The following is a 26,995-nucleotide window of genomic DNA, read 5'->3' as shown; positions in this document are numbered from 1 at the left end:
AGTCCCTCCCCAGCTTTCCTGTAGGCCCCCTGAAGATACTGGAAGGCCACAATAAGGTCTCCTTGGAGCCTTCTCTTCTCCAGACTGAATAGCCCCAACTCTCTCAATCTCTCCTCATAGGGAGGTGCTGGGAGGTGAGATCTGGTGGCAGGAAGTGACTCAGTGGTGCTGTGAGCAGGCAGGTGAAGGCTTGGTGCAACACAGCTCCTCAGGGTGCTCAAAGCAAGCTGGGTCTGGCTGGACTGCTTTGGTGAAACACTGGGCACCTCTGGCAAGCTGCCTCCAGCCTCTCACTGAAAACAGCATCTCCTGTAACAGCAGATGTGGGATGTTGTTCACATTGTACCAGGGCTACAGCCACACTCCTGGGTGTGGGAGCAGAACAAGAGAGGGTACAGACAGAGGCAGCAGCATGAGGAGGCATGGAGGAACCCAGCAGCACCCCAGGGAACTGGCCCTCACCCCCAGTGAGAGCCCAGGGCAGCCCTTCTGAGCTCTGGCTGGGGTGTGCAGTGACCCTGAGCGATCTGCAAAAGCCATGTCAGGAAATGTGGACTGAAAACGTTCCCAGCCTCACAGAGGGGCTGGAGCTGCTCCTCAGAGCAAGCAGCTGGTTTCCCTTTTAGGGTCGGTGGCAGGCAGAAACAATTTCAGGCAGATTCCAGGACCCATATTGGTTCTGGAAAGCCAACAGGAACAAGAAGTGTTCTCCTCTTTTGACCTTGGAGCGTGTTGAGGACCATCTTCCAAAACCTTGTCCCTGGATGGTCTCATCCTTACATGGGGAAGGTTGGGCTGCCCTGTGGCTGCCTCTCCTGTGCGGCTCTTTAGGTGTGAGCTGCAGCTGCTTGAGCCACACGTGGAGCACCCCAGGGAGGTGAGAACAGGCAACAACCTGACAGTTGAAGGCAGGTCTATTCCTGTGTCCTGGGAAGATTAAGTGTTTCCCTAGGAATAGCCTGGTGTTGCTCACTTGGTGGAACAGCTGGTTGTGACCTGACAACAAACAAACTGGTGTGATGTTACAGGGGGTGATAGGTTCACCATACACATGAGACCTCTCGCTGAAGGAGTTTGTCCCAGCAGGAACTGTCTCAAAAGGCTGCTTAAACTCCTAAGTGGTTGTGTGCAGCAGAAAACCCTGCCCCTGGACAGTCTGGGCTGCCTCCTTTACATAATAGTTCCCCAGTTTGTTGACACCGAAATTAATGTAATCATCTCCTGGGGCTGTTGCTGAGCCATCTGCTGTGTTACTGCAGACAATGACACCGGGGTGGTGCGAGGTGCCTGTTACTCTCTAATTAGAAAGTGGACTCTGTCGTGTGCCCTTGACAAACTGCTGACCTTTCTCATACGTGAAACTATTCTGAGCTCTGTTCCAGACTGATCAGATTTGCATCCTGGAGCACTCTAAATGTTGTTTGTGAGAGGAGCTCTTGTTTCCAAAGCTGTTTGTTCTTGGGCACAGGAGAGGAACTGAACTTCCTTTCCTCCGTGAGCACAGCTATATCTGTCCAAGGGGAAGGGTAGGCAGCTGGCACACATATATCTGTTGTTTATTTTTGCCCTCAGACAGCCAGTGGGACAGCTGAGAGAATACCCCACAGCCGGCTCCACTGTCCCCACCTAGGAGGGGCCTGCTTCAGTAGACCTTTGTCCTCCAGGGCCCACAGCCATCTGGTAATGGGCAAACACAGGCTGGCTTTGCAAGTGCAATCCCATCGTTTTAGGGCGATACCTTGGTTAGCATTTGAAGGCGTTGCTCAGCACGCAGCTGATGTTTAAGGGTGGTGCAGATGGCGAAGTAATGAGCGCATGCTAATGAGCACAGATAGCGACTGCCTGGATCACGCCTGCTCTATCTGAGCCTCCTTTAAATCTCTTGTGTAATGCCTTTTAAAACCCCGGCGTTTTTCCTTCGCGAATGGAGGCAATCTCCAGGTTCCTCATCACAACCCCAGTAAGATCTGTGGGCTTTTGTACCATGTCTTTTATTTCTTTTGTCCCACTTTCCTCTTGCTCTCTGCAGCGCCATGCCCCCAGGGGTGAAGATGCAGAGTTTGCTTTGGCGTCGCGCAGGGCTTTGACACCCCTGCCCAGCGCCGCTTTGAGACCAGAACAAAGGGAGCAAACAGCTTATCTAACACAAATAACCCTCAGCAAACTTCCTGGGCCCGTTCTTTTTTTTTTCTGTGGACGAGGCAGCGTGGAGGCTGATCCCCAGGTTCTCGGCCATGTGACACTCGTGGGACTTGCCCTGCTGGCAGCCCCTGCGTTGGCCGTGCAGACTGGCAGCCTGGGGGAGCTTGGTCACACCGGGAGCGACGGACATAGGTGGGCTCTGAAAGCAGAGGCAAGTGTGGCATGCTGCCTTAAGGTTCTCCTTGGCACGGCCTTTTCAGAGGGTTTCTGTGGGTTTCACTTCCTCTTCAGCACTGCTCCGTGGCACACACCCTGTGGTGCACGTGGCACCGTGGGGCACCCACTGTGGCACTGCCAGTGCGTGCCAGCCAAGGGCTTTGGCCAGCACACAGCTATCTGTGGGTCCTGGTGGGCTCAGGAATGCAGCTTGGTGGTGGTGGAGAGGAGGATGGTACAGCCAGGAGCCTGGGTGGCAAACAGCATTGGGGACTGAAAGGTCGAGTCACTCTTTAATCCCTGTTTCAGTGGTGGTGTAGCTCAGCTGCTCCAGGGAGCAGGGTCTGCCCTCACCATGCCACAGCCCTGTGCTCTTGCTATGGAGCTGATGCTCACACCCACAGCTCTCTTGTAGTTTGCTGCCTGGCCCAGGTCCCATGGGTGCAGATGGAGCAAGGGGACAGCAGTGCTCTTGGGCTGCAGCATTTGCCTTGTTGGGGTGGTTCAGGGGTGTGAGAGCCCATCAGTGCTTGGTGGGTCTGTCCTGCCCACCCCCTACCCCTGCAGCACAGGGAAATGCTGTCTCTGGTTTTGAGTCTGGGGACAGCATCAGGCACAGCAGTGCTTAGGAGGCTGAGTTTGTGTCACTGGTAAAACCCAAGGCTTCTCCATTCAAGTTGTTTTTCTTTCCCTCACATTTTCTGAGGTCCTTTCACCCCATCTTGCAGGACCACGGAGATAGAGCAGAGCCCCATGAGCAAACATGGCAGCTCCCCGCTCTGGCAGTGCCATGGCTTTCATGAAAGGGGTGCTCATTAGAGACACACCTTGGAAAGTTCCCTTCAACAGGGCTGGGAGGAGGAGGGCAATTAATTTAAGTTTCTTTCACTGCCAGAGAGAAAGGTCCCGGGTGGCTTCAGGGAGCAACAGCAAAGTGGGGCAGCAGAGGAGGTGGCGGTGGGTGAGAAGTAGCCAGAAGCTGTACAGGGTGCTGGGGATGTGGGTGTGTGGCTGGGCAAGCACGTCATGGAGTGCCCCAGAAGGAGCAGGCACTGTGAGGGGCCAGCTCAGACTGCAGGCAGAGCTGGGGACACCCTAACACTCACTGGGCTTGGTGGAGTCCCAGGAGCATATCCAGGAGCTGCTACTGCAGCCACAGCCACACATGCCAGCCTGCCCCACCAGAGGGCATGGGGTGGGCAGCGGTGCAGGCAGTAGCTGGGTAAGGAGAGCATCTGAAAGGGACTTTGTTCCCCACCGCTGGTCACGTAGCCATGTGGGAACAGTGAGGTTATTCACCAGCAGCCCTATCGCACATACCAGGCTTGACAGCAGCTGGGAGCTGTGGCTTGACCAAGAATAGCCCGGGGGAGCTGCGTGAGTCAGAGCTGTCTGGGTCAGCTCCTGCCCCACAGGCTGCCTCCAAGCCTGGGGAGCCCTGAGGATGGAAGCATGGAGGCTGGCGGTGAGCTCCCTGCCCCGTTCAATGCTCAGCTGCAGACTGGGCTGTAAGAGCTCTTTCTGAAGTGGGTGAGTTCAAGAAGAAAACTGCAGCATTGCAGCACTCTGCAGCTGACTGCAGAGACAACTCCGTGGGCTTGCCCACACTTGATAGCAACCTGTGTTAAGAGAGGGGTGTGAGTTTGCAAGTGGAAAACTCCATATTTAGGAATACCCAGATCAAACCAAACAGAAGGAAGGGACTCTCATTCTGGAGTTAATGCTCCAAAGAAAAGCAAAGTGGTTCCACACACCTCCAGTTTGAGAGGGAGGCAAAGGGCAATGCAAGATGTCTTACTTCCTGCACTCAAACCCCCAACATCTCTCCTGCTTATAAAGCCCTCGCCCTTCCCAACTCTTTCTCCCTGAAGAGTGTTTGTAGTTGGAGCAACATGTGCAGAATTATTTGCTGGGATGTGGCTTCATAGCCAGGCACAGCATGAGGTGCCTGATTTCTGCTTCCCTGCAGAGCAGCTGCTTTAAAGCTCTGGAGAAGCTCCAGGATTTGGAGCGCTGACAGCCCCATCAGGCAGAGCATCAGCTCACAGGCTCAGGAGGAATCTTGCCCTTGGTGCAGGGCCGTGCTGGTGGCTCAGCTGGGTCTCTGAAGGGCTGCTTGGTAGACAGATCTGTCTCAAGGTGGCTGGCTCTCTGATGTGACAGTGGATGTGCACCCACACAGCATGTAGATGATTCTGTTTGTGCAGTGCCAGATCAACACTTTTCATGCTAAAAATGCTCTTTTTGTGGTCATCATTTACACTTTGCTTCTGAGCAAGGAGGCAGACAGTGAGATGCTTGACTGAACATTTAACACATCTGGGTTCTGTGGATGGTGCCTTGAACTTGATCATAAACCTGAAGTGAGGCTTGCCCCAGGCCCTGGCTGTGTGCAGGCTTTGTTAGGAGCACATGCAGCCATGGAGCAGGGGCAGCAGCTCAGGTCTGTGCCCTCTCCTGACGGCAGCTGTTGGTGGGCTCAATGCAGGATCCATGGTACTTGTCCTCTGGAGACATCAGGGCTGCGCAGGGGCATCTTGGGCAGTGTAAGCTGGCCCTGACCCAGCATCTCGCTCATCTCGTAGCAGGTGAAGGAGGCCCTCAGACCGGCACCATGACGGAGTGCTTCAACTGCGATAACTGCAAGGAGTCCTTGTACGGCCGCAAGTACATCCAAATGGACAATGGCCCCTACTGCATCCCCTGCTACGACGCACACTTTGCCAACACCTGCAACGAGTGCAAGGAGCTGATCGGCCACGACTGCAGAGTGAGTGGGGGGTCCCCTGGCCGGGCAGGGTTGTTCCAGGGGTGACGGGTCCCCTCCTCACCCTGGCTGTCCTCCTCAGGAGCTGTACTACGAGGACCGCCACTACCACGAGCACTGCTTCCGCTGCTTCCGCTGCGACCGTTCCCTGGCCGATGAGCCCTTCACCTGCCAGGGCCAGGAGCTGCTCTGCAACGACTGCTACTGCAGCGAGTTCTCCTCCAAATGCGTTGCCTGCGACAAGACAGTCATGCCAGGTAGGAACTGCCAGGCTCAAGTGCTGCAGCTTCTGGTGCCGGTGGAAGCAAGGAGGAGAGCTGAGCTTCTGCTTTCCTGCCCCACCGTCATTGCACGGAGTGGGATTGGCACTTTTCTTCTTTGGGAAGTCAGCAGGATCCTGAGCTGTGATCACCACAGCAGCCCTGTCTGTCTGTTCCCCCCTTCCGTGGGGAAGTGAGCTAGGGAGGAGATCACAGAGGGTTTCCTGGGCATTTTGTGCCAACAAGAAATGAGGGAATGATAGAAGGTGTGTGAGTGTCTCTGGAGATGGCCTGAGGCAAAGGAGTGTCTTTGTTTGGCCATTCTGGCACCATCTTCAGACGTAGGTTTCAACAGGCTCTTTACTTAGCCTGTGTGCCAGTGCTGGCGGCATGTTCCTGCAGCCCTCCCCATGCAGCCCTCTCCAGCTGCCTGCAGCCCTGTGCTGCCATGGGGAGGGCAGACACAGAGCCTGGTGTGCCAGACCATGGTCTATCCTGCACAGCCTCCCTTGTCCACTCCTGTCACCGTGAATGCCTCTCTCTGCAGGGTCCCGTAAGCTGGAGTACAATGGGCAGACTTGGCACGAGCACTGCTTCATATGCAGCAGCTGCCAGCAGCCCATCGGGTCTCAGTCCTTCATCCCAGACAAGAAGGATTATTACTGTGTCCCCTGCTACGAGAGCAAGTTCGCGCCGCGCTGCACTCGCTGCAAAAAGGTACGCGTGGCCTGACAGCCCGAAGCCCCTCAGTTCTCTGGCCCAGGGATATGTTCCTACTTCTGTCTGAGCCCCACCACAGAAGGGTTTGGCTGTCAGCACCCCAGCCAGCAGCTGGTTGTGTGCTGCAGCCTGTTCCCTGTGCCCAGGTGTCACCAGTGTGCTCTCTACCTGCAGACCCTGACCAAGGGAGGAGTGACTTACCGGGATGAGCCCTGGCACAAGGAGTGCTTCGTCTGCACAGGCTGCAAGACTCCCCTGGCTGGCCAGCAGTTCACCTCCCAGGATGACAACCCATACTGTGTCAAGTGCTTTGGGAATCTCTATGCCAAGAAGTGCAGTGCTTGCACAAAGCCCATCACAGGTGAGCAGCGTGGCCTCAGTTACTGTGCACTTCTGCAGAGCAGGGCATGACCTACCTGCCCTGTTTGCAGGTGTGGTGACTTCTCTGGGTACAGCTGCCCTCTTGAGTGTGACCCAGGCCCCTATGATACTTGGACACCTCTCAACCAGGCAGGTTTGCTCAAGTGTTTCCAGGCACTCCAGGCCTCCCAGGGACAAATGCTGAGGAGTGCAAGGTGCTCTCAGGCATGTCCCCCACTGAAATACCCTCAAGGGACCCAATGAGAGAGGATCTCTTTGTCATAGTGGTCCTAAGGGCACATTCATGCCTTCATCTGCATCTTCCAAAGCAGTGAACTTGAGAAGAATTCCCTCTGCCCAGCAGTAAAGGCTCCCAGAATGACCCATCACAGCGTGATCTCCTGTCTCTGGCTTGCCTGGTTTGAGGCTGGTTGCCACATTCTGTGGAAAGATTGCTCCCAGACAAGGAAGGCTGGACTTCCAGCCATAGCTGGAGCAGCAACTGCTGCAGGGGAGTCTGGACCGGTTATACCTGCCTAAGACAGGGGAAACAGGGGGTCCTCTTCTGTAGAAAGCCTGAGGTGGTCAGGCCTCCTTCCTGTCCTCCCCCACTTGACCTTTCCCTTTGCAGCCTGTGTCTCTTGCTGCTGGGGAGGCAGGCAGAGCTGTGAATCAGCTCTGGTGACTCAGAGGATGACTCCAGCTGAGGACAGGGCAGCTTCTGGGCACCCCACTTCCCGTCTGGTCCTTATCAGGTTGTCACAGTACATGGGAGAAGGGTGTCACAGCCGACAAGTCCAGGCACTGCTAGCAGAGGAAGGAAGCTGCCTGCGGAGCCTCTGCAAAAGCCCAGGCCTGGGCTGGTGGCAGGAGGGCTCTTCCCAGGATTTCACTAGCACTGTCCCTGGAAAGAGCTGCTCCAGGCACTGCTGCCAGGACCTCCCCTCCTGACAAGCCTGTTCCTCCACTCTGATGGTACAGCTCTGTTCCTGCTCCTCTTTGGGGAGAAAATGGTGATTGTGGTCTGAGGATCTCAACCCTGCAAAAATTCAGTGTGAGATCATTTTGCTCCTCTCCCCACTGAGAGTGGAGATCTGATACTGGGTGCGTTGGGTCCCGCAGAGCAGCACCGCCTGTGAAGACCTGACACACAGATGAGCAGGCCAAGGCTCAGTCAGTTCAGGAAGCTTGTCCCTGTTTCCCCAGGGATTCTGACACTCCCCTTTGTCCCTCCTGCAGGCTTTGGCGGTGGTAAATACGTCTCCTTTGAGGACCGTCACTGGCACCACAACTGCTTTAACTGCGCCCGCTGCAACACCTCGCTGGTGGGGAAAGGCTTCATCCCCGACAACGAGGAGATCCTCTGCCGCGACTGCAGCAGCGACCTATGAGCCACCGTGGGCCAGGGGCTTTCTCTGTTCTTCAGGTCTTTGTGCCAGACACCCAACAACGTTTCAGGGGCAGGGCACAAGGCACAGGAGATGGGGGCTGCCCCTGAACCGCAGTGTCGGGGGTCCCTGTGCCGCTCCCTGAAGGCTAGAGGATGCTATGCTGTGGCTCTGTGCGGAGTCAAAGCCGAATAAAGTTGAAAAAGGAGCTTTAAGACACCCCCCACTCCCCACCCCCCCATTATTTACTCTTTCCTTTTGCTTCCTGTCTGACACGGCACGAGCTGAGCGCAGGGCCCCAGCTGAACAAAGGGTAGCAGCAGCGGCTTCAGCCTTGGGTGGCTGGATCTGCACACTGGCAGCATGTTCCTGCTCCGCAGCACAGTGCTGACTTCTTGCCCCTGTGTGCTTTCCTTGCTCTGTGTGATAGAAGGCAGCAGCTCCTGGTTGTGTGGCTTGGCTATGCTGGCCTGCGGAGCAGATGGCATTGCAGCACAGCCTTCCTGTGGTAACCTGGGCATGAAGGGCACTTTCTGGCCTGTTTGGGGAGTCTGGGAACAGCAGACTGGAGCAGGGCCAGGAGAAGAGCATGTGTCCTGCCAGATGGGATCTATCTCCAGGTTTTTATTGCCACCTCACCCTTTGCAGGCCAGACCCTTTGCTCTGCATGTCTCTGTGGATGAGGAGCCCAGTTCATGCACAGGTGGCTGTTGGCCTGCTGGTGGTCCCCCCTGAGATGTGCCTGGTGAAGCCCCAGAGAGGGGTATGCTGAAGGCTGAGAACCCCAAGGCCTTTGCTCCTGCTCCATCCCTCTCGTGGGGGGCTGCCTCCCTGAGCCTAGCTGCCAGTGGCACCAGTATCTCACCAGACCTCCCCTTAACTCGAGGAGGGAGCTTGTCCTGCAGGCTCTGGGACAGGAAGGTCATCAGAGTACAGGGCTCCAGCAAAAAGATCAGCTGAGAGTGCAGTTGGGGTGTCCACAGCTTGCTCCTACCAGGGCTGAGTGTACCTGCTGCCGGCAGCTGCCCCCAGACACACTCGTCCCTCTCTGTGTCCCAAATGAGAACCAAAGCAAAGGTGGCACTCAGGCTGCCCTGAGGAGGGGCTTTGCATCTCCCAGCTCCCTAGTGTTGCAAAATAGGACGTCTTGAGCTATCCCAGGCTCTCACAAGGGTTTGAGCCATCCTTGCCTGATGCTGAGCTGGCCCTGAGGCCCCTCTGCAGTGGGGTGTTCATGCCTGCCTTGTCTCTACATCCTCTCTTGCTGGGGCACATATGTTGACTCTGCTTTCCTGCTCAGACACCAGCTTGCTTTCTGAAAGCATCTTGTGTTTCTTTTGTACTCTTTTGTCATGAAATCTGTCATTTTGTAACCAACTGCAGGATGATGAAGGGGCTCCCCCTTTTCCCCTCTCCTCCCCGCTCCCTCCCCCAGCTTTACTTAAGAACAGAGAATGTTATGCATGTTGAAGTGTTATTGACTCTGTATGCAGATCCTGGTTGAACCCTCATTTGAAAGCTTTGATGCAGGCAAATCAGAGTTTGTGTGTTTGCTGTTCTGAGGAGCTTGGACCAGTCTCTAGAAGGAAGTGTCCTAAACCTCAGCCCCCCCTGTATTTCCTACGGTTTTATATAATAAACCGTTTCAGTGACACTTGGCTCTCTCCTGTGTTTCTCCCACAGCCGGCATGGGGTAGGGTGCTGTCCAAGTCAGTGCCGGGGCTCCATGCTCAGCCCGGTTCTTGCTCCAGTACCCGCAGAGCTCCTACCTCCGGAGCCCTCCAGCATTAGCTGGACCAGTCCCGCGGGTTATGGCAGAGCAGCGGTAGCTCCAGGCTCCTGCTGAGGGGGTGCAGTAGGTTCCTGATGCCAGGGGCTGTCTGTCCGTGCTTGCCGTCTGTCCGGGCCGACCGTCGTGCAGGACAAGCCTGAGCAGGGCTCAGCCAATGCCTCCGGGCTGGCTGTGCAGCCAGGTTCTGCGGTAGCCGGGCTGCTGCCGGGCTGCTGCGGGAGCAGATGGGGATCGCTGTGATGTCCCGCTGGTCGCCTTCCTCCCGTGATGCGTCGTCCCCACTCCACACAGGTGGGCTTTTGGGAGGAGGTTTTCATGGGGAAGCTGCTGTGGTCTCTGGTGCGGTCTCCTGTCGGGGCAGTGTATGCTCTTTGCTCACTGCTATCTGCTGGGAGCCGTTTATCCCCCCCACATCTGAAACTATTTTCCACAGATTCCTTTACATTTACTAACAGCTGCCACAACTTCCTCTGGGCTTGCCTGCTCTGGCCCCCAGCCCCCCGCTCCATTCCCCTGCACAGTTCCTGTGCTGGGTGCTGCTGGGGCTGCCCGCAGGGCCGTGTGAGACCTCGGAAGGGGCTCTCTGCCCGCACATTCCTGGCTCCCTCAGAGGCTCCTGCTCTGGCAAGGCTTTGCAAGAAAAATTTTCGTTGCTGTTGCTGCCCTGTGACCTGCACCGGGCTCTGGTTTTGCTGTTGCTCGGCCCCAAAGGGTAAGTAAGCAGCTGCAGCCCGGGAGGTTTCAGCCGAGCCTGTCCTCCAGCAGAAGCTCCACAAGCCCTTGTTTCTGCAGCGCTGTTTCCAGGGATTAACCACAAAAGGTTTCTGTACAAAGGGCCCCCGGGCTCCTCTTTCAGCCAGCCTCAAGAGCCTCACGTTTTTAGCCAAAAAAGGAAATGACCCAGCTGCACGTAGCCCTGGAACATCTGGATTTTATCCCTGTCATGAATGGGTCATGGCTGTGCACAGCCCAGTGCCTGATTTACGGGAGGGGGAGGCTGATGTCATGCACAAACATCCCCCGAGACTCCCGGAGTGCGGGTCTAAAACAGTCATGAAAATATCAGCAAGCAGAGAGGAGCAGTGCAGGGGGGCCGGGGGTGTTGCATGGGGCTCCGGGGGAGCAGGGAAACTGGCTGTGAGGCCAGGGCAGCTCTGGGGTGTGGAGGGAGGCCCTGGCATTAACCAAATGTGCCCACCCTGCCACGCCTGCCCTCCAGGACTCCTGCAGGGAGTGTACTTGCAACTCCCATGGGCAGAGCCAGGGCCAAGCTGCTGCCTGCTGAGGGACCAGCAAGGTGCCCCTGAAGGGCTGCTGGCCCTGGGCTGGGGCAATTGCTAGGGTGAGAGCAGGGCCCTGCCAGGGGCTAGCCAATGCAGCTGCAGGGGTGAGGATGGTTAGGGACACGGTGCTCCTCAGTGCCTGGAAGCAACCTTCTGCCACAGTGCAGGGCACCAGCAGCTCAGCTCAACAGTGACAGCAGCTGCTCACCGCCGGGCATGCAGCAGTGCCAGTGCTGGGCACATGCCGGCTGCATGCTTCCTCCTCTGGAGATGGACGTGGCTGCTCCTGGCTCAGGCTCGCTGCAGGCAGCAGTTTCAACTCCCAGAAGTTTGTTGTCTTTCCAGCCAGAGTTTCCCCAGGAGAGCTGAGCCATGGGTGTGTTGGGCACAGTCTGAGCAGGAGTGACGTGTGCGGGTGTCCCAGAGCTGCTGGGAGCTGCATGGATGGAGGAACTCTGCCTGACAGAGGGGCAGGAGGGAAGGGCCAATTCCAGCTGCCTGCTGCCGTTTGCCCCTTCTCCAGCTGCACAAAGGTCCATATAGCCAGTATGTGGAGCCTTGGCTCAGCTCGCCAAACCAAGCACAGACCTGCCATGGCTGCTGCTGCATCACACCAAGTGACTGGTCAGGAGGTGTTGGGTGAAGCCGGAGGGTTGGGCTTGGCCCCACAGTGGTAACAGGCAGGTCTCCAGGGCTAGTGGGAGAGCTGCTGTAAAAGGGTGAAGAGCTCTCCTTTGTGATAGTGTTAGATGGGAATGTGGTTATAGCCAGGCTGAACCCTGCAGGCATCCCATGAATACTCCCCCAGGTCTTTTTTATTGTCCCTTTGTTCCCACCCAGTCAGGGCAGTGCCTAGTGAAGGTCCTGGGAAGGTGGGGAAGGAGCAGTAGCTCAGCATAGCTTGGCTTGTTCCCATGATCCCACCTTTCCTTCTAGGAAAACTGATAGCCCTCCTTGATCTGCCCCACAACCACCTGCACAAAGGCTGCTGCTGTGGCACATGGCACCAAGGGGCTGCACTGTTTTCCCAGGGCCACAAGGCCTGGAGCAGCCTTCTCCCACCAGAGCAAACCTTCTTCCACTGTGCTGCCATCAAGGGTGTGAGGAGGAAGGCCATGCATGCAGGGGCTGGCCTTGTCCCACCTCAACCCTCATAATACCCAAAATAAAGAATCTGGACAGGACAGTGATAGATTTCATCTCTTTCTCTTTACAGGGATGAAGTTTCATGAAAGGAGAAATGGAAGAACACTAAGTTCAGAATCTTATCTGTGTTTTTATGAGAGGCATTGCATGAGGAAGAAATGACATGCTTTGGGGCAGACTGTCGTGTAAGGGAGCGCTTGAAGACAATACTCTTACCTTCAGTATCATCCTCTCCTCAGTGAATGGCTGTTCCCAGAGCAGAGTCAATGTTTGTCTGCCATAATTAAGCCAATTTTTGTGTTTCTGTTGCTCTTGGCTTGAAGTAATTTAAGCATGCATTGTAGAAAAAGATGAATAATTTATTTGTGAGTTAAAATTTAATTACAGCTTTGCATTTGGCAAAGTGGGGGCAAAGCACTGGCACAATCTCTCCTCGGGATTTAGGGTGGATCTGAAGAAGGCAATTAAAATCCAAATGAAAGTGGAAGGTTGCAGCCACCATTTCTGTGGGAGGACTTCCACCAGGATCATGACAGTCAAGCACAGTCATGTTGTCGAAGCTTGTTAGGCAACAAACGTCTGCACTTCCCAGGTACCGAGGGCAACAGCTCTGACCTGTGGGAGCCAGCACGGGTTGTGCACCAGATCCAACATGCTGATTCCTTTCAGGCATGTTCCAGGTCAGACTCTGATTCATGGCCATGTAACGCTGCTGGAGCCTGTCAGCCCTGCCAGCTGCTGGTGTCCTACCTGCAGGCAAGGGGAAGGTGCAGGGTGCTGACCATGGGGCCGGGGAGCTCTGGCAAGCAGGCAGCCACCCACCCACCCTGATGGAGCTCTGGGTCTGGCCAGTGCATCCCCCTGTGGCCTCAGCAGTGAGGGGGACACTGTGTGCCACCAGGTGTATGCCAAAGTGGGATGCTGAGCCTGTTAATAACTGTGCTGGTGGGAAATGGTGGGGAAAGGGGTGCTGGGAAGCTCTGCAAGTCCTTCTCCAGGCTCTAGTGTCCAGATTCTGTCCAGGTCATGCTGTCAGCACCTTTGGTTTTGTTGTTGTTTTTCTGGCACTTGTGCAACGACCTGACTGTCCCTGGCAACGGCATGGCTAAGGAGCTGCTGCAGCTGAGGCACTGAGATCACAGAAAGCCAGGGACCTGCTCTAAGGAGGCTCCATCTCCTTAGGCCTCCGCTGCCCTGGGCTTTGGATCCCCCAGCTCCTCTGACCCAGCCTGGGTCTGCAGTGTGCCCGGTGGATACCACCGAAGTCTTCAGGCCCGGGAAACCCACACTCTGCTGGCCTCAGCCCTGCTGCTGCTGGCTTGCGTGGGCAGAGAACGAGCAGCAGCTCCTGCGGGGCCCTGCCGACTTGACAGCCTGCGCCATCTGCACGGAGCAGCCATGTGTCACCCGGCCACGGCCGAGCAGCGCCCCGCGGCACGGGGTCGGTTCTCCACGTGCCCCTGCACACCCCGGAGCCCCCCACTCCGGCGGGCTTCGTTCAGCAGCCGCCGCGCTGGCAGGGACTCACGCCAGGCCGCGCTGCCGGAGCGCAGCACCGCGCAGGGCTAGGGATGGGCAATGACGCCCAGGGCTCATCATGAGGGTCCCCGGAGGAGCCGGCCCGGTCCCGCCCGGGGGATGGGGACCCGCCGGCCTGAGAGGGCTCCGAGCCGCAGGGGCACGGCCAGGCCAGAGCCGACTCTGCAGGCCGTGCACTGAGGCCCGACACCGACCCCAGAACTGGCGCATCGCCTTCGGCACCAGACAGCGGGGCTGCCCCCGCCTCGCTACATCCCCGCTCGGCGGAACCTCTGCGCCACGCGCGGAGCTGGGCCGGAGCCTCCCCGCAGGACACAGGCCGGGCCGGAGCCTTCCGGCGACGCACAGGCGGGACCGGAAGTGAAGAGCGGCGGCTTCCGGCGGAGCGCGGGAGGATGGAGACCATCCTGGAGCAGCAGCGGCGGTACCATGAGGAGCGGGAGCGGCTCATGGACGTGATGGTGAAGGAGATGCTCACCAAGAAGTCCACGGTGAGCCCGGGGCCGCGGGGACGGGGGAAGGATGGCGGCGGCCTAGGCCCTCACTCGGACTAACTCTGCGCCTCTTCCCGTAGCTGCGCGACCAGATCAACTCAGACCACCGGACGCGGGCCATGCAGGACGTGAGTGCACCGGGAGCGGGGCAGGGTGGGCGGCGGCCCCGGCAGGCCTAGAGTGGGCCCCGTGGGTGTCCCCGCGCCGCGGCACAGCGCGGGGCAGGCCAGGCCTCTGCCTAGTGCTGCTGGAGTGCCGGGCGCTGAGCGGGTCTGGGCCCTGATAACGTCCGGTGGCGTTTGGGGCTTTCTCTTGTTTTATTAGAGGTACATGGAAGTGAGCGGCAACCTGAGAGACCTGTATGATGACAAGGACGGGTAAGCGCTTATACAAACACCTCTGCTGCATGTCCTCTGGGGTCTCTGCAAAATACAGAATCATGGAATTGTCAGGGTTGGAAGGTACCTCCAGGATCATCCAGTTCCACCCCCCCTGCCATGGGCAGGGACACCTCACACTAGATCAGGTTCTGCACACGCTGGATGTGTTCTGCAGGTGAAGAACTGGTGGGGGGATCTTTTTGATCAGTTGTTAATATGTGAGAAGCAAGGCAGCAGTGTGAGACCAGGAGTAAGTATCCTGGAGCATGAGCCAGGTTACACGTTGGACACATGCATGCTGGGTGTACATTGTTGTTTTCTTGGTTTAAGTCATGGGTGAAGCTCTGAGTTGCCTTGAAGGTTTCCAAGTGGAGACCACAGCCTGTGACCCAGAACCTCAAAAGTGAGAGTCTGGTGGGTTGTGAGACCTGATGTGTTGGTCTGAGGGTTTGCAGTCAGTCTTACCAGAGCTTCATGTGATCAAAATGCAGCACTGGACCTGGAGAAGGCTGTGTCAGTGCCAACTGTTTCTCCCTTCTCATTTTCATGACCTTGTAGCTTAAGGAAGGAGGAGCTCAGTGCCATTTCGGGGCCAAATGAATTTGCAGAATTCTACAACAGACTGAAGCAAATTAAGGAGTTTCACCGGAAGCACCCCAATGAGGTCAGTAGTTACCTGCTTCACAGGACCTGGTGGTTTGTGGCCTACTGCATCTTATCTCTAGCAATTAACAGACTTCTCCCCTCCCCCCCAGTTTTATTGCCTTAGTATACAAATACTAAACACACTAAAACTTCACTTAAGAAGAGGTGTCTGTGGTTAGGTGGTGTGTCAGAGGCTGCTTGTCAGCTTCTGTGGGAGTGATGTGGGCAGGAGAAGACATGAGGTGCCGATGGTGTTCTCTGCTCACAGCTAAGGGACAGCTGAGCTGGTGTCTGGTTTTGCCTTTCTTCTGCTGGCCAAAGTCAGACTTGTGCAAAATGAATGGTGAAGCAATGTTTTGGCACCCTTTCCAGTTGCTGGTCTTACTGTTTGCAGTTGCTTTATTGTGATCGTGTATTAATTATGCTGGGATGTGAGCTGAAGTAGTAATTCCTTGTGTGATTTTTGTCTGTCCTTGAAGATCTGTGTTCCAATGTCAGTGGAGTTCGAGGAACTGCTGAAAGCCAGAGACAATCCAAGTGAAGAAGCTCAGAGTAAGTTTGGAGTTTTTCTCTGAGGCCAGTTGAAGTGAAAATGCAGTGCTTTCTTCAGTGGTTTGCATGTCTCAGAGTTCTGCTTACCTTTGACTAACTTCTGACAGTTGCTCTTAGAATCATAGTATCATAGAATTGTCAGGGTTGGAAGGGACCTCAAGGTTCATCCACTTCCAACCCCCCTGCCATGGGCAGGGACACCTCACACTAGATCAGGTTGCTCACAGCCACATCCAGCCTGGCTGCAAAAACCTCCAGGGATGAGGTTTCCACCACCTCCCTGGGCAACCTGTTCCGGTGTCTCACCACTCTCATTGTGAAGAACTTCTTCCTAACATCCAATCTGAATCTACCCATTTCTATTTTTTATCATTCCCCCCAGTCCTATCACTCCCTGACACCCTAAGCAGTCCCTCCCCAGCTTTCTTGTGTCATTCAGATTCTTCTGAAATGAATTCTGCAGCCCCTGGGACATTCCACAGTAGTGGTGCCTTTCCCAAGGCCTGCTCTGGGGTGCTCACACAGGGGAGCACTCAGATGTATCCCACTTGTGTTGTTAACATCTTCATTTAGCATAAATTAGTCCCCAGTGAAGGCTTTTCAAATTCTGAAGCATATGTGTTATAAGTAGGGGAGGTTAAGCTCATACTAAAGCTCTTCCTGATCATTCCTACAGATCTGGTGGAGTTCACAGATGAGGAAGGGTATGGGCGGTACTTGGACCTTCATGACTGTTATCTCAAGTACATTAATCTCAAGTCATCAGAGGTAAGGGGCCCCTTGTGTCTGGGCAACTTCAGTGCTTAAGGCTGAGGGCTTTTGGGGCTTTTTTTGGTAGGTTCATGATTGGTTGGGTTTTTTTCTTGTGTGAAGTTTATTTCTAGATAGCTATTTCAGAGTCACTTTGTTGCGCAGGGAGCTTGACAGCATCTGAATTCCCAATGCTGTTTTTGACTCTCCTCTTGGTCTCCTCAGCTGAGACCTCTCTGTCCTAAATCCTGTTTCCTGCAGAGTGTCAGTGCAGGGAACCTGAGTGGTGGCATGAGCTGGTGCCTGTCTTCTGGTCTGGGAGCTGGGGGTTCATTTGGCTGCACGTGTCTAAAGTCTGACTCCAGACTTTTTTCATCCTTAGAAACTGGACTACATCACCTACTTATCCACATTTGACCAGCTCTTTGATATTCCCAAGGAGAGGAAAAATGCTGAATATAAGAGGTGAGCCTTTTTGCCTGCCTGCTTCTTTAACAATAGTTGATGAGGAGGAATTTGCTTCATAAGTGCAGAGCTGCTAAGAGCAGCTAACAGTCAAAGTAAAACCTGTGTACCCTGGGTCACTGAGCTTTACTAACTCAGCTTCCTGAGCCCTGAGATGACACACAGCTCAGCAGGAGTGTGAAAGCCACTTCCTACTCTGTGGAAGGACCTTTCTTTGTGCTTGTAACTGCTGCATCTGGAAACTCTGTTGGAAACTCACAGTCCTGATGACTTCCCTTTGGAGAGCTGGAGGCTAATTGCGTTCCAGAAGTGCGGTTAGAGAAACACCTTAGTTGGTGTTGAGTTGGCCTGTGCTCATTTCTCTGCTAGGTACCTTGAAATGCTTCTTGAGTACCTGCAGGACTACACAGACCGAGTGAAGCCCTTACTGGACCAGAATGAACTATTTGGGAAAATCCAGACAGAGTTTGAGAAGAAGTGGGAAAATGGAACCTTCCCTGGCTGGCCGGTGAGCAGTGGTGAAGCCCCTGGGAGTGCTGCTGTGCTTCTGAAGGGTTTTCTATCAGTCCTTTGGGTGAAGTCACCTCTGAGGTGACGTTTCAGCAGTATGGGATGCAGTTGTGTACCACAGGGATGCAGTTGTGTACCACAGGGATGCAGTTTAATACTAAGTTGAATCTGAGAACCAAGTAACCCATTTGAAACTGGCCCTTCATAGGTTTATTTATCTATTTTGGATCTTATCAATTGTTCCTTTGCTCAGTTTAGTGAGAGACTCTTTCTCTGTGAACTGACCTGCTCTTGGGGCTGGGGTGTTGTGTTGTATTGTATGAGGTGCTGCAGGATGTCACAAAGATCTTGTGTGTGTTTTGTCTTGACAGAAAGAAACCAGCAGTGCACTCACTCATGCTGGAGCCCACCTGGACCTCTCAGCCTTTTCCTCTTGGGAGGTAATGCTCTCAGTGCTCTGCTCTTAGTGCTGAGTGTCAACAGCCAGGAACTTAATCATTTTGTTCTTTCAGTAACTTCATTTGCTGTGCTTTTGTCTCTGGCTTTGTGCTCTCTGGATAAAACTGATTCTGCTGGTGACTTAATTTCTCCCCATTCCTTATTTTTAGGAGGGAGTGGTGCACCCTTGACAAACCTTTCTTTAATGCTCTTCGTTTTCTCTAATGAGTTGAAGTGGACATACATCTATATTGTATTTGTTTCATAGCTCCTCCCTTACTGTGATTTCCTTTAATTGAACAGGAATTGGCCTCCCTGGGACTGGACAGGTTAAAATCAGCTTTGCTGGCCCTGGGACTAAAATGTGGCGGGTAAGATGCCATCTTCTTACAGTTCTTTTTAAGTTCTTGAGGTCTTCCTGGCTTGAATTCCTTTATGGAATACTTGCTTTGTCATCTCTATTTTACAAGAATTACCTTAATGATGTTTGAAAGACATTTTGTAGCACAAATTCAAACAGCTCTTGGGAGGTATGACGCTCTGGTTTGGACTCATCTCCTCCCCTCTTCTCCACAGGACTCTGGAGGAGCGTGCTCAGAGGCTTTTCAGCACTAAAGGCAAATCCCTGGAAGCACTGGATGCATCCTTGTTTGCTAAGAACCCAAAGACAAAAGGCAGCAAAAGGTGAGCTCCTAAAGGCCAATCTGAGGTTGGTGGTGTTCTCATCTGGATGAGAATTGTCCTGTAGACATTGTTCTCATGCAGTTTTGACAGAGATTCTTTGAGCATTAGAAGCTTTTTGTGTTGGATCACATAGTCCTGAAGCAGATGGAAGGACCCAGAGCTGGGCTCCTGTTCAGTTTACAGGAGCTGTTGTACACTCATCACATGTGTCCTCAGGGTTTCAGAGTGCACAGGATGTTTGCAGTTTGGGGATAGACTTCATGAAGTTTCTTTATCTATTTCCAGAGACACTGAAAGAAATAAAGATCTTGCATTCCTGGAAGCTCAGATTTATGAATATGTGGAGGTTCTTGGGGTAAGGATTTTTATTTGGTCTTTGAGCTTCTAATTTCAGAGCTGTCAAATAGTGGCTGAAAGGTCATGCAGACCTTTACCCAGTGGTTGCATGTGCATACTCTCTTCAGGAAGCCTGGCTTGTCTTTTTTTGGGTTGTGGTTGTGGGTTTTTTTAATGTCTTGTCTTCTTTCTCTGGTTTATGCCTGTCACAGGGCATTGCAAACCTTTCCCTGCTTTGCCTTGGCACTTTCCTTAAGCCCTTGCCTCTGTTTGGGTTGATTGCTCTTAGCAGGTGTCTGTTGCTGTTAGGTGTCACCTTGTAGGTGCTGATGGTAGCACAGTGGTTTCAGTCTTTGGAAGCAGCACATGTTACACTAAAAACAAAAGTTGCTAGCTAAGTAAAATGAGAGTTCTTTTGTCACTGACATGTCCTGTGAACAATTCCCTCTCACTCCAGGAGCAGAGACACCTCACTCATGAGAACGTGCAGCGTAAGCAAGCGCGGACAGGGGAAGAGAGGGAGGAGGAGGAGGAAGAGCAGATAAGTGAGAGTGAGAGTGAAGATGAAGAAAATGAAATAATTTATAATCCTAAAAATCTGCCTCTTGGCTGGGATGGCAAGGTAAGGGTGATTGTCAGGTGTGGAGCAGTGGGAGCGCTCCCTGACCCCATCTGCTCCTGTGCCTGACCCCAGCATTCAGCCTGACTCGTGTTTCTCTTTGCTCCTCAGCCCATCCCGTACTGGTTGTACAAACTCCACGGGTTGAACATCAACTACAACTGTGAGATCTGTGGTAACTACACCTACAGAGGGCCCAAGGCTTTCCAGCGTCACTTTGCAGTGAGTAAGGTCTTGCTACAAACTATCAGCGCATGCTCAGAGATCTTTATCATCAGTCAGTCACTGGGTGCCCAAGGGACAATGCTTCCTCTTCTGAACTGTGGATCTGGGCTGTGCTGCAGGGCCCTGTGGTGGGAGCTGGACACGATGTAGGGCATGCCCAGATCACTTCTGCCATTGTCTGTATGATTCCTTCATGTTTGAACACCAATTCCAGTATCCAGGTCTGATGGATACACATGGGTGCACAGTGCATGTTGCCTGCCAGTGTGTTATGACTGTGTCTAAAATAGACACAAAATATTTGTACAGAGGTTCTTAGGCTGGGTATTGTGATAGGATTGGTTTCACTCTGTCCAGATGTTGAAGTCTCTTTAGCCAGGGCATTCCCCGTGTGCTCTGACCTCTTGCCTCTCTCTCCCCAGGAGTGGCGGCACGCTCATGGCATGAGGTGCTTGGGCATTCCCAACACAGCTCATTTTGCCAACGTCACCCAGATCGAGGACGCAGTCTCACGTAAGTGGTGGTGGCAGAATGGGGAAGGAGTCATAAGAAGCCTCATAGTAGCTCTCAGGATAAATTTTTCCTGTATTATGACCAGACAGTAGAGTGGGGAAAGAGAGTAAAACACATGGTGCATGTGGGGTGATCTGAGGAAGAGCTCCCAGCTCCTTCTAAGGAAGGAGAGTGGCTTTTTGTCTTCGTGGGATACCTGCAGGAGTAGATGTTTGCAGGGACTGGGCCTTTCAGTAAAGCATGCAGAGGAATGATGAATTCACAGTGGGTGTTAGATGTATTCCTGAGCTGCTGATAGGGTTTAAAAAAAAAAATCCCAGCTGTGGCTAATTTAAAAACTGCTACTGGAAGAGAAACAGCATCAGATCCTGTGTGACTTTGTACTTACAGTGTGGGCAAAGCTGAAACAGCAGAAGGCTTCAGAGAGGTGGCAGCCTGATACAGAGGTAAGACCTTCTAGAGCACTGGGCTCTTGTGCATGTGGGAGTCCCCTCATGCCTCACATGAGGTGTCTGGCTCTGACATGAGAATTCCTGAGGGAATCCCCAGTGCTGGAGGTACGTCAGGAAGCTGCAGTGTTGGTTGTGTGGCTCCTGCTCATGGTGGTGTGAGAAAAGCACTTCTTGTGCTGTGCTGGAAAGCAGCTCTGATGGGACAGATCAGCTCTTGTGTAAGGACCTTCTCACAGGCTGCTTTACAGCACTGATGTCATCTTGGTGGGGAGGAAAAGGGGCTGTGGGGAGCAGGATGCTCACACCAAGGCCTTCTTGTGAACTTCTGCCTCTAACCATTGTTCAGCAGTGTGCAGGGTGCCCGGGGGGGGATGAATACAGCCTGGGGGGCAGCTGTGGATATCCTGGCTCTGTGTAAGCTCCTCTCATGGATAGATCACCGCAGACCTTCGTGTGGAGAGCTGCTTGGCAGGGTGGATGTTGTTAGGCAGTGCTTCTGGAGCTGAAAATTAAATGCTGTAGGATAACCTAAGTCAGGCTGTATCCAGGTGTCTCCAAACTGTTCATTCTGTTCTAGGAGGAATATGAGGATTCCAGTGGGAATGTGGTGAATAAAAAGACCTATGAAGACCTGAAACGCCAAGGGCTCCTGTAGGGTCTCCCAAGTGAAGGATTTCACCCCTGAAAAGCAGGAGGCGTCCCAGCAGCTCTGATTTCCCTTCAGTTTCTGGATTTTTGTATGTGCATGAGTATAGATTTCAAGGCTACTTTATAGAGTCAATTTTTAGTGAGCCCCTTGTGAAAAAGCAGACTTGTGAGGTTATTTTATATTAAAAGGAAAAACCCCCATGAGAAATAAAACTGATTTTAATTCAGGAAGCGCTGAGAAGTTTGTCTCCTTTTCTGGGCTGGAGGAAGGGGTTTGGTTACGGCGTCCTCTGAACACTTTGTATGCAGTCTGTGCCATCAGAAACCCACCTGACCCTCTTCTGGTGGGGTTTCATTTTGGCATGGAGCTGTGTGACATCTCCACCTCCACAGCAGGGCTGTTTGCATCTCCAGATGCTGCCGAGCAGCAGGTGACAAACGCTTCCTCTGGGTGCTGGCTTGCGCAGCTGGTGGTTGGCAGGGGTGGGGCTGGTTGCTGGCCCCGGGGCTCAGGCTGGTGCCCGGTTGCTGTTGGTGCTTGGCTGCACTGCTGGCAGTGGCTCAAGGCTTTGGGGAGCAGGAAAGGGTGAGTCAGTGCTGTGGGCTCCTTCCCTACTCTGGGAATGTTCTCCTTGGGTCAGGGCTTTGTCTGGGGGGGGGTCTGCTCCTGGCCTGTGCCGGAGCCGGGCTGTGTGGGAGTGGTACACTGCTCAGCACCATTGTCCAAACCTGCTCTGGGTGGTGGCTGCTCTGGTTTGGAAGGTGAGAGAGATGCCAGCCTGAGTTGTCTCTTTCACACTGAATGGCCTCTGGTCACTACACAAGCTTCAGCCCTTCTGGTCCTTGGGGAGTGCCCCCTGGGGCTTGGTTATGGACTCCAGCCCATGGAGGTGCAGCTGCCCTGGGCTGGCAGGGAGGGCAGACACACAGCGATGGGCAGGTGGGAAGGACATGAGTGTTTATTGTGAGCTAACAGAAATGTTTGAGTGTTGGCAGGAGGATGGCTTTGTGATCCAGAGCACTTCCACCTTCAGCTAGGGAAAGCTATAACTGTTCCTGTTACATATGAGCTGTGTGTCAGCACTAACAGGGCTGTATTTTGCTCTTGGCCAGGTCCTGAGGGCCTGTCTTGTCAGCATGTCTGGAAATGAGCATTTTTCATGCCAGACTTTGTCCATCCACAGCAAGAGCTGATGTGCAGGGTCTCTCTTGCTGCCCTCAGCTCTGAGGGCTGGGAGGCTTGGGTCCTACTGTGATGGGTACTGCTGCTGGTGGGTCACATCTCCATCTGTAACAGCACCAGAAAACAGCTGTGTAGTGCCAAGGGTCACCTACAATCACTCTGCCACTGTGCAGCTGTCACAGCTCCACACATGCTGGAGGATAACCACCCCAGCAGCAACATGGGGCTCCTGGGGGCCTCCTGCTCTGTGCCCCTGGGACCTGTTAGCAACTGCAGCAGCATCAGTGGCTCTGGAGTCTCTTAAGAAGGAGCAATTTGGCCTTCTGGGGCTGCCCTCTTGGCTGTTAGCATCAGAGCTGGAGCTAGAGACTGTGCTGGGCTGAACTGCTGAGGAGAGGCACCCAGCTCTCAGGAGTGGGCACTCAGCACTGCTGGGCTCTGAGGCTGTGCTGGCAGTACCATGCTGGTGGCTCAGAAGGCCCAGCTTGGGATAGGCAGCTCCCAGGCCCCTTCTGCACTTGTTCAGTCACCTGCTGCTGCTCTTGTGGCTGGGAGGACCTGGGTGTTGCTCCCCAAAGTCCAGGCAAGCACAGTTACAAGGGTGCTGGACTACTTGGTTACTTACATGTTAGATGACTTCGGGGTTGAGAGCCTGTTGAGATGGCCTGGACTGCACTCCTCAGTACATCCTGCCACTGCAGAGACCACAACTGAACAGCCTGGGTTTCTCTGCTGTGCCATGGTGGCCAGAATAAAGGCTGCAGAATTTCACAGAATCATAGAATTGTTAGGGTTGGAAGGGACCTCAATGGATTGTGTAGTTTCAACCCCCCTGCCATTTCCCAGGAGAAAGGTTTCTTACAAGGCAGCCTCAGCAGGAAAAGTCTCTTATGCAACTTGTCCTGATGTTGTTTCTGCCACCTGCTCCAGAGCTGTGTGCCAGGCGGTGCTGCGGTGCCTGGGGCAGCAACCACCAGACTGTCCCCTCCTGCCCAGCTCTGACTGTGTCTCTTCCTGCCAGGTTCTGGTGGATGAAGATGGCAGATCAGCGGCAGCTGGCACTCCCTGCTCGAGGTAAGGAGGGATCTGCTGCCGCACGGAGAGCAGTGGCTGTCCCATCATGCCCAGGATGTCCCTCCCTGCCCTAGCTTTTGGAGACTGTGCCAGAGGTTCTCTGGTGCAAGGGGTGGCCACTGGTCCTTAGGGCTCTGGGCAGCTTGTAGGGGGTCTTTCTGCAGCAGGGCTGATACCCTGCAGCCTGTGTGGGCCCCTGTCCTTATATGTGTCTGGGAGACACCCTGCAACCTCCTTGAGGGCATCTGGCCACCACCCTGCTCCAGGGAGGCTGGAGGGAGCTGTGTTTGTTGTTCTGAGGGTGAGCTGCCTGGGCAGCTGGGGAGGCTCTTCAGGCTGTTGGTAAAGTAGATGGCAGACAGAGTGATCTCAGTCATCCCCACTTCATTCCAGGCTTGCTGCTCTGCATCTTGGCTCTGCACCTCTGCATCCAGGACCCTCTGGCCACAGCAGGTGAGCTCTGCACTCCAACAGAAACTGGGGGGTCCTGTGGGTAGCGGGGCAAAGGCAGCGTGGTGCAGTGGGGATTTTGTAACTGTCCTCTCCAGGCTGTATTCTGTAGGCTGGAGCTGCACTGAGGAACCTTTTTGGAAGGTTTTGTACTCAGAAAAGCCTCTTCTTCATATACAGCATAGCTGGAAGGGGGTGGGAGAAGCTGTTTTAACATCTGTCCATAGTGCTGCTGTGAGGGCCTGCTCTCTCTGACTTAATTGTTGGGCTGTCTGGTCCCTAGCTGCAAATAGACCTTGTTTGGGACATCCTGTCACTGACTGCCATCCAAGTCTCAGCCACAGTGTGACTGATGATTCCTGCAAGTCCCTCTGAATCCAACCATGGCTCAGGAAGGGATGCAGAACTTGCTGAATGTGAGGTTGGTGTTTCTCTCACCTAAGGGGGAATTTTTTGTTTCCCAGAGCACAATGCAGTTGCCAGCACCTCAGTGGCCACCACCAGCAAGGCCTCAATGGGCACCAACAAGACGACAGTGGCTGCTGCCAACAAGGCATCAGTGGCTGCCACCAAGAAGACCTCAGTGGCTACCACCCACAAGACCTCTGTGGCTACCACCACCAAGGCCTCAGAGTCAACCAGCAGTGCCTCAGTGGCTGCTGCCAACAAGGCCTCAGTGGCTACCACGACCAAGGCCTCAGAGTCGACCAGCAGTGCTTTGGTGGCCCCTACCAACAAGGCCTCAGTGGCTGCTGCCAACAAGGCCTCAGTGGCTCCCACCGCCAAGACCTTGGAGGCCACTGCCAGCACCTCCTCGATGGCCACTGCCAGCAACCCCTCGATGGCCACTGCCAGCAGCCCCTCGATGGCCACTGCCAGCAATGCCTCAGTGACCACTGCCAACAACGTCTCGGTGGCCACCAACACCTCTGTGAATGGTACAGAAGGAAAACTGGTAAGGAAAGGAAAGGAATGGAGAGGCAGCTGCTGGCTGGGCTGTTCCAACCCTATGGACAGGGCCTCTAGCCCAGTTTATCTTTCCTGAGAGACAGGAGTTCCCTGAGAGCATCTCCTGAGGTAGAAGGGGAGCAACTTGGTCATGGAGGGTGGGTGTGCAGAGGCAGCCCCCCCAGACAGTGAAGTCATTACTGGGGACAGCACCATGGTGCCACACGAGGAGGTTTTGCTGCGTGGTGATGTCCTGGTGTGTTCTCCCTGCAGCTCACCTGCCAGAGTTTTCAGTGCTCTGGGGAGAGATGTTACCAGGATGTTTCCCACATCAATGAAACAGTGACCTGCCATAATGAGACCCACTGTGAGGTATGGAGCTGCCTGAGATGGGGGTGCAGGGGGTTGCAATGAGTTATGTTTTCCCTCTCTTTATGTTGGGAATCCACAGCACTCTGTGAGGTCTGTGCCAGTCTGCTGTGTCCCTTCTCTGACAGTTAACTTTTCTCCTTTGGAGCCTCTTGACACTCCCAGCATTGTTTCCCTTGGCTCTGCTCTTGCAGCTTTACCGTTTCTCCAGCGTGAACTACACAGCCAGGTGCAGCAGCAGGTGCAGTGAGGAGCTGTGCAGCAGCAACAGCAGCAGGAGTGGGCAGCACTGTGCCCTGGACTGCTGTGCCACCCGGCTCTGCCTGCGGCTCAATGCCAGTGCCTATGGTAACTGCCCACGGGGGGCTGAGCTCAATCTTCTGCAGAGGGAGGTGGGTGGGCAAAAGCCATGACAGAGGGCTGGCTCTGCCCAAGGGCTCGCTCTGTCCTGCAGAGCTGGGTGAGGGGACAGGGTGGCCCAGCAGCTCTGGCAGCTCATGCTGAGCTGTGCTGGTGAATCTGCCCTATGTGTGACCATGAAGGGCTCTGTGCAGGCTGGGCACAGCCTCACAGGGTTCCTTGTGTGTCTGCAGGTGACCTGCCACCCACCACTGTGCCACCTAAGACCACCACCACCACCCGAGCCCCCCCCCGAAATGTAGGTACCTGCTGGGCAGGGGCTGCTGTGGCCCTGGGCTCTTCTGGGGCTGCTGAGCTCTCCAGACTGATGAATGCAATCTCCTCTGCTCCTCTCCTGCAGGGGAAGGTGTGTGCAGCGTTCTCCTGTCATGGGGATGGATGTTTCAAAGGCAAGAAGACTATTGCTAGATGTGTTGTTGGGCAGGACTTCTGTGAGGTATGGCCTTGGGACTAAGGAGCAGGACAGCCCAGGAGCCTGCATGGTTCCTGTGATGTGAATACCAAAGGCTTGGCAGGGCCCCCAGGCTCATGTCTCGCTCCTCCTTCCAGATGAAGAAGACAGGCTTGAATTATGTGGCAGGATGCAGCAAAGTCTGCAAGGCTGCCAAACCAGTCTGTGCCAGTGGGATGAAGGCTGCCTGTTTCCAGGAGTGCTGCCCAGCTACCCTGAAGGCTAGCTGTCTGAAACTGGATGGCAAAGTTCACGTCAACAGTGCTGGGCAGGTCATTCCAGCCCCAGTCTTGAAGCTCATGGCACTTGGGGTGGTTGTTTTCCTGAACTCCAGGGTCTCCATGTCCCTCTGGGTGTAAGCAGCCATCCAGGTGCTCCACAGCCTATGCTCCACAGTCTGTCCTTCTGCAGCAGAGCTTCACAGCGCTTGTTAGGATCCCTGCTGCCCTCTGACTTCAGCCAAGGCTGCTGTTGAACCCCCTCAGTTACATCCCTGTGCCAGAAACAAGGTGGTCCAGCTACAGGTGGCTGCTGCTCCCCCTCTGCAGGTGCCTCCCACCCATGGTGTTGGTGTGCTGGGATCATGCAAATGCTCTGCTGGCCCCTGCCCCTTTTCTCTTTAAATGAAATATTGGAAAAAATAAACGAATCTGTGTGTCAGTGCCAGGTGTTTTGACTGTGACTGAACACGTGGTGTGAAGGGCGAGCTGGGGTGCACTGGTTTGAGGCTCTGGACACTCAGAGTCCCCCGTGCCTCAGCCCTGGGCAGGTGTGGG

The 26,995-nt window shown here is 54.4% G+C and overlaps 3 protein-coding genes across 6 annotated transcripts in view; all 3 read left to right on the top strand.

Moving 5' to 3' along the window:
* The window catches only part of FHL3 (four and a half LIM domains 3), a 28,940-nt gene extending 19,433 nt beyond the window's left edge, over window positions 1–9,507 (top strand). For 2 of the 4 annotated variants that reach the window (XM_068159383.1, XM_068159381.1), the window contains exons 2-6: window positions 4,944–5,128; window positions 5,208–5,382; window positions 5,933–6,102; window positions 6,280–6,466; window positions 7,705–9,507. In XM_068159383.1, coding sequence (XP_068015484.1) covers window positions 4,973–5,128; window positions 5,208–5,382; window positions 5,933–6,102; window positions 6,280–6,466; window positions 7,705–7,856 — 840 coding nt within the window. In that variant the 5' untranslated portion in view covers window positions 4,944–4,972 and the 3' untranslated portion in view covers window positions 7,857–9,507. The remainder of the gene's footprint in view (window positions 1–4,943; window positions 5,129–5,207; window positions 5,383–5,932; window positions 6,103–6,279; window positions 6,467–7,704) is intronic. The other 2 variants (XM_068159384.1, XM_068159382.1) reach the window with 1 other exon arrangement.
* A 4,466-nt stretch (window positions 9,508–13,973) lies between these two features.
* On the top strand, window positions 13,974–21,555 carry SF3A3 (splicing factor 3a subunit 3). Its single transcript, XM_068159380.1, has 17 exons — window positions 13,974–14,104; window positions 14,188–14,235; window positions 14,432–14,484; window positions 15,046–15,151; window positions 15,612–15,684; window positions 16,361–16,452; window positions 16,817–16,899; window positions 17,269–17,407; window positions 17,781–17,849; window positions 18,151–18,218; window positions 18,424–18,531; window positions 18,817–18,886; window positions 19,325–19,489; window positions 19,598–19,708; window positions 20,134–20,224; window positions 20,615–20,670; window positions 21,254–21,555. Exons 1-17 carry the CDS (start codon window positions 14,009–14,011, stop codon window positions 21,329–21,331), a joined length of 1,506 nt encoding a protein of 501 aa, XP_068015481.1. The 5' UTR covers window positions 13,974–14,008; the 3' UTR covers window positions 21,332–21,555.
* Window positions 21,556–22,256: 701 nt separating this feature from the next.
* Window positions 22,257–26,868, top strand: LOC137451450 (uncharacterized). The gene is made up of 9 exons (XM_068158917.1): window positions 22,257–22,264; window positions 23,529–23,581; window positions 23,975–24,034; window positions 24,496–24,986; window positions 25,253–25,351; window positions 25,543–25,696; window positions 25,942–26,006; window positions 26,109–26,204; window positions 26,318–26,868. Exons 1-9 carry the CDS (start codon window positions 22,257–22,259, stop codon window positions 26,576–26,578), a joined length of 1,287 nt encoding a protein of 428 aa, XP_068015018.1. The 3' UTR covers window positions 26,579–26,868.
* The last annotated feature ends 127 nt before the right edge of the window (window positions 26,869–26,995 follow it).

The sequence above is a fragment of the Melanerpes formicivorus genome, unplaced genomic scaffold, assembly GCF_026170545.1.
Source record: "Melanerpes formicivorus ecotype bairdi unplaced genomic scaffold, bMelFor1.0.p_v2 SCAF_45, whole genome shotgun sequence".
Taxonomy (NCBI): domain Eukaryota; kingdom Metazoa; phylum Chordata; class Aves; order Piciformes; family Picidae; genus Melanerpes; species Melanerpes formicivorus.
Note: the sequence above shows the minus strand (reverse complement) of the source record. Positions and strands in the feature narration are given on the sequence as shown.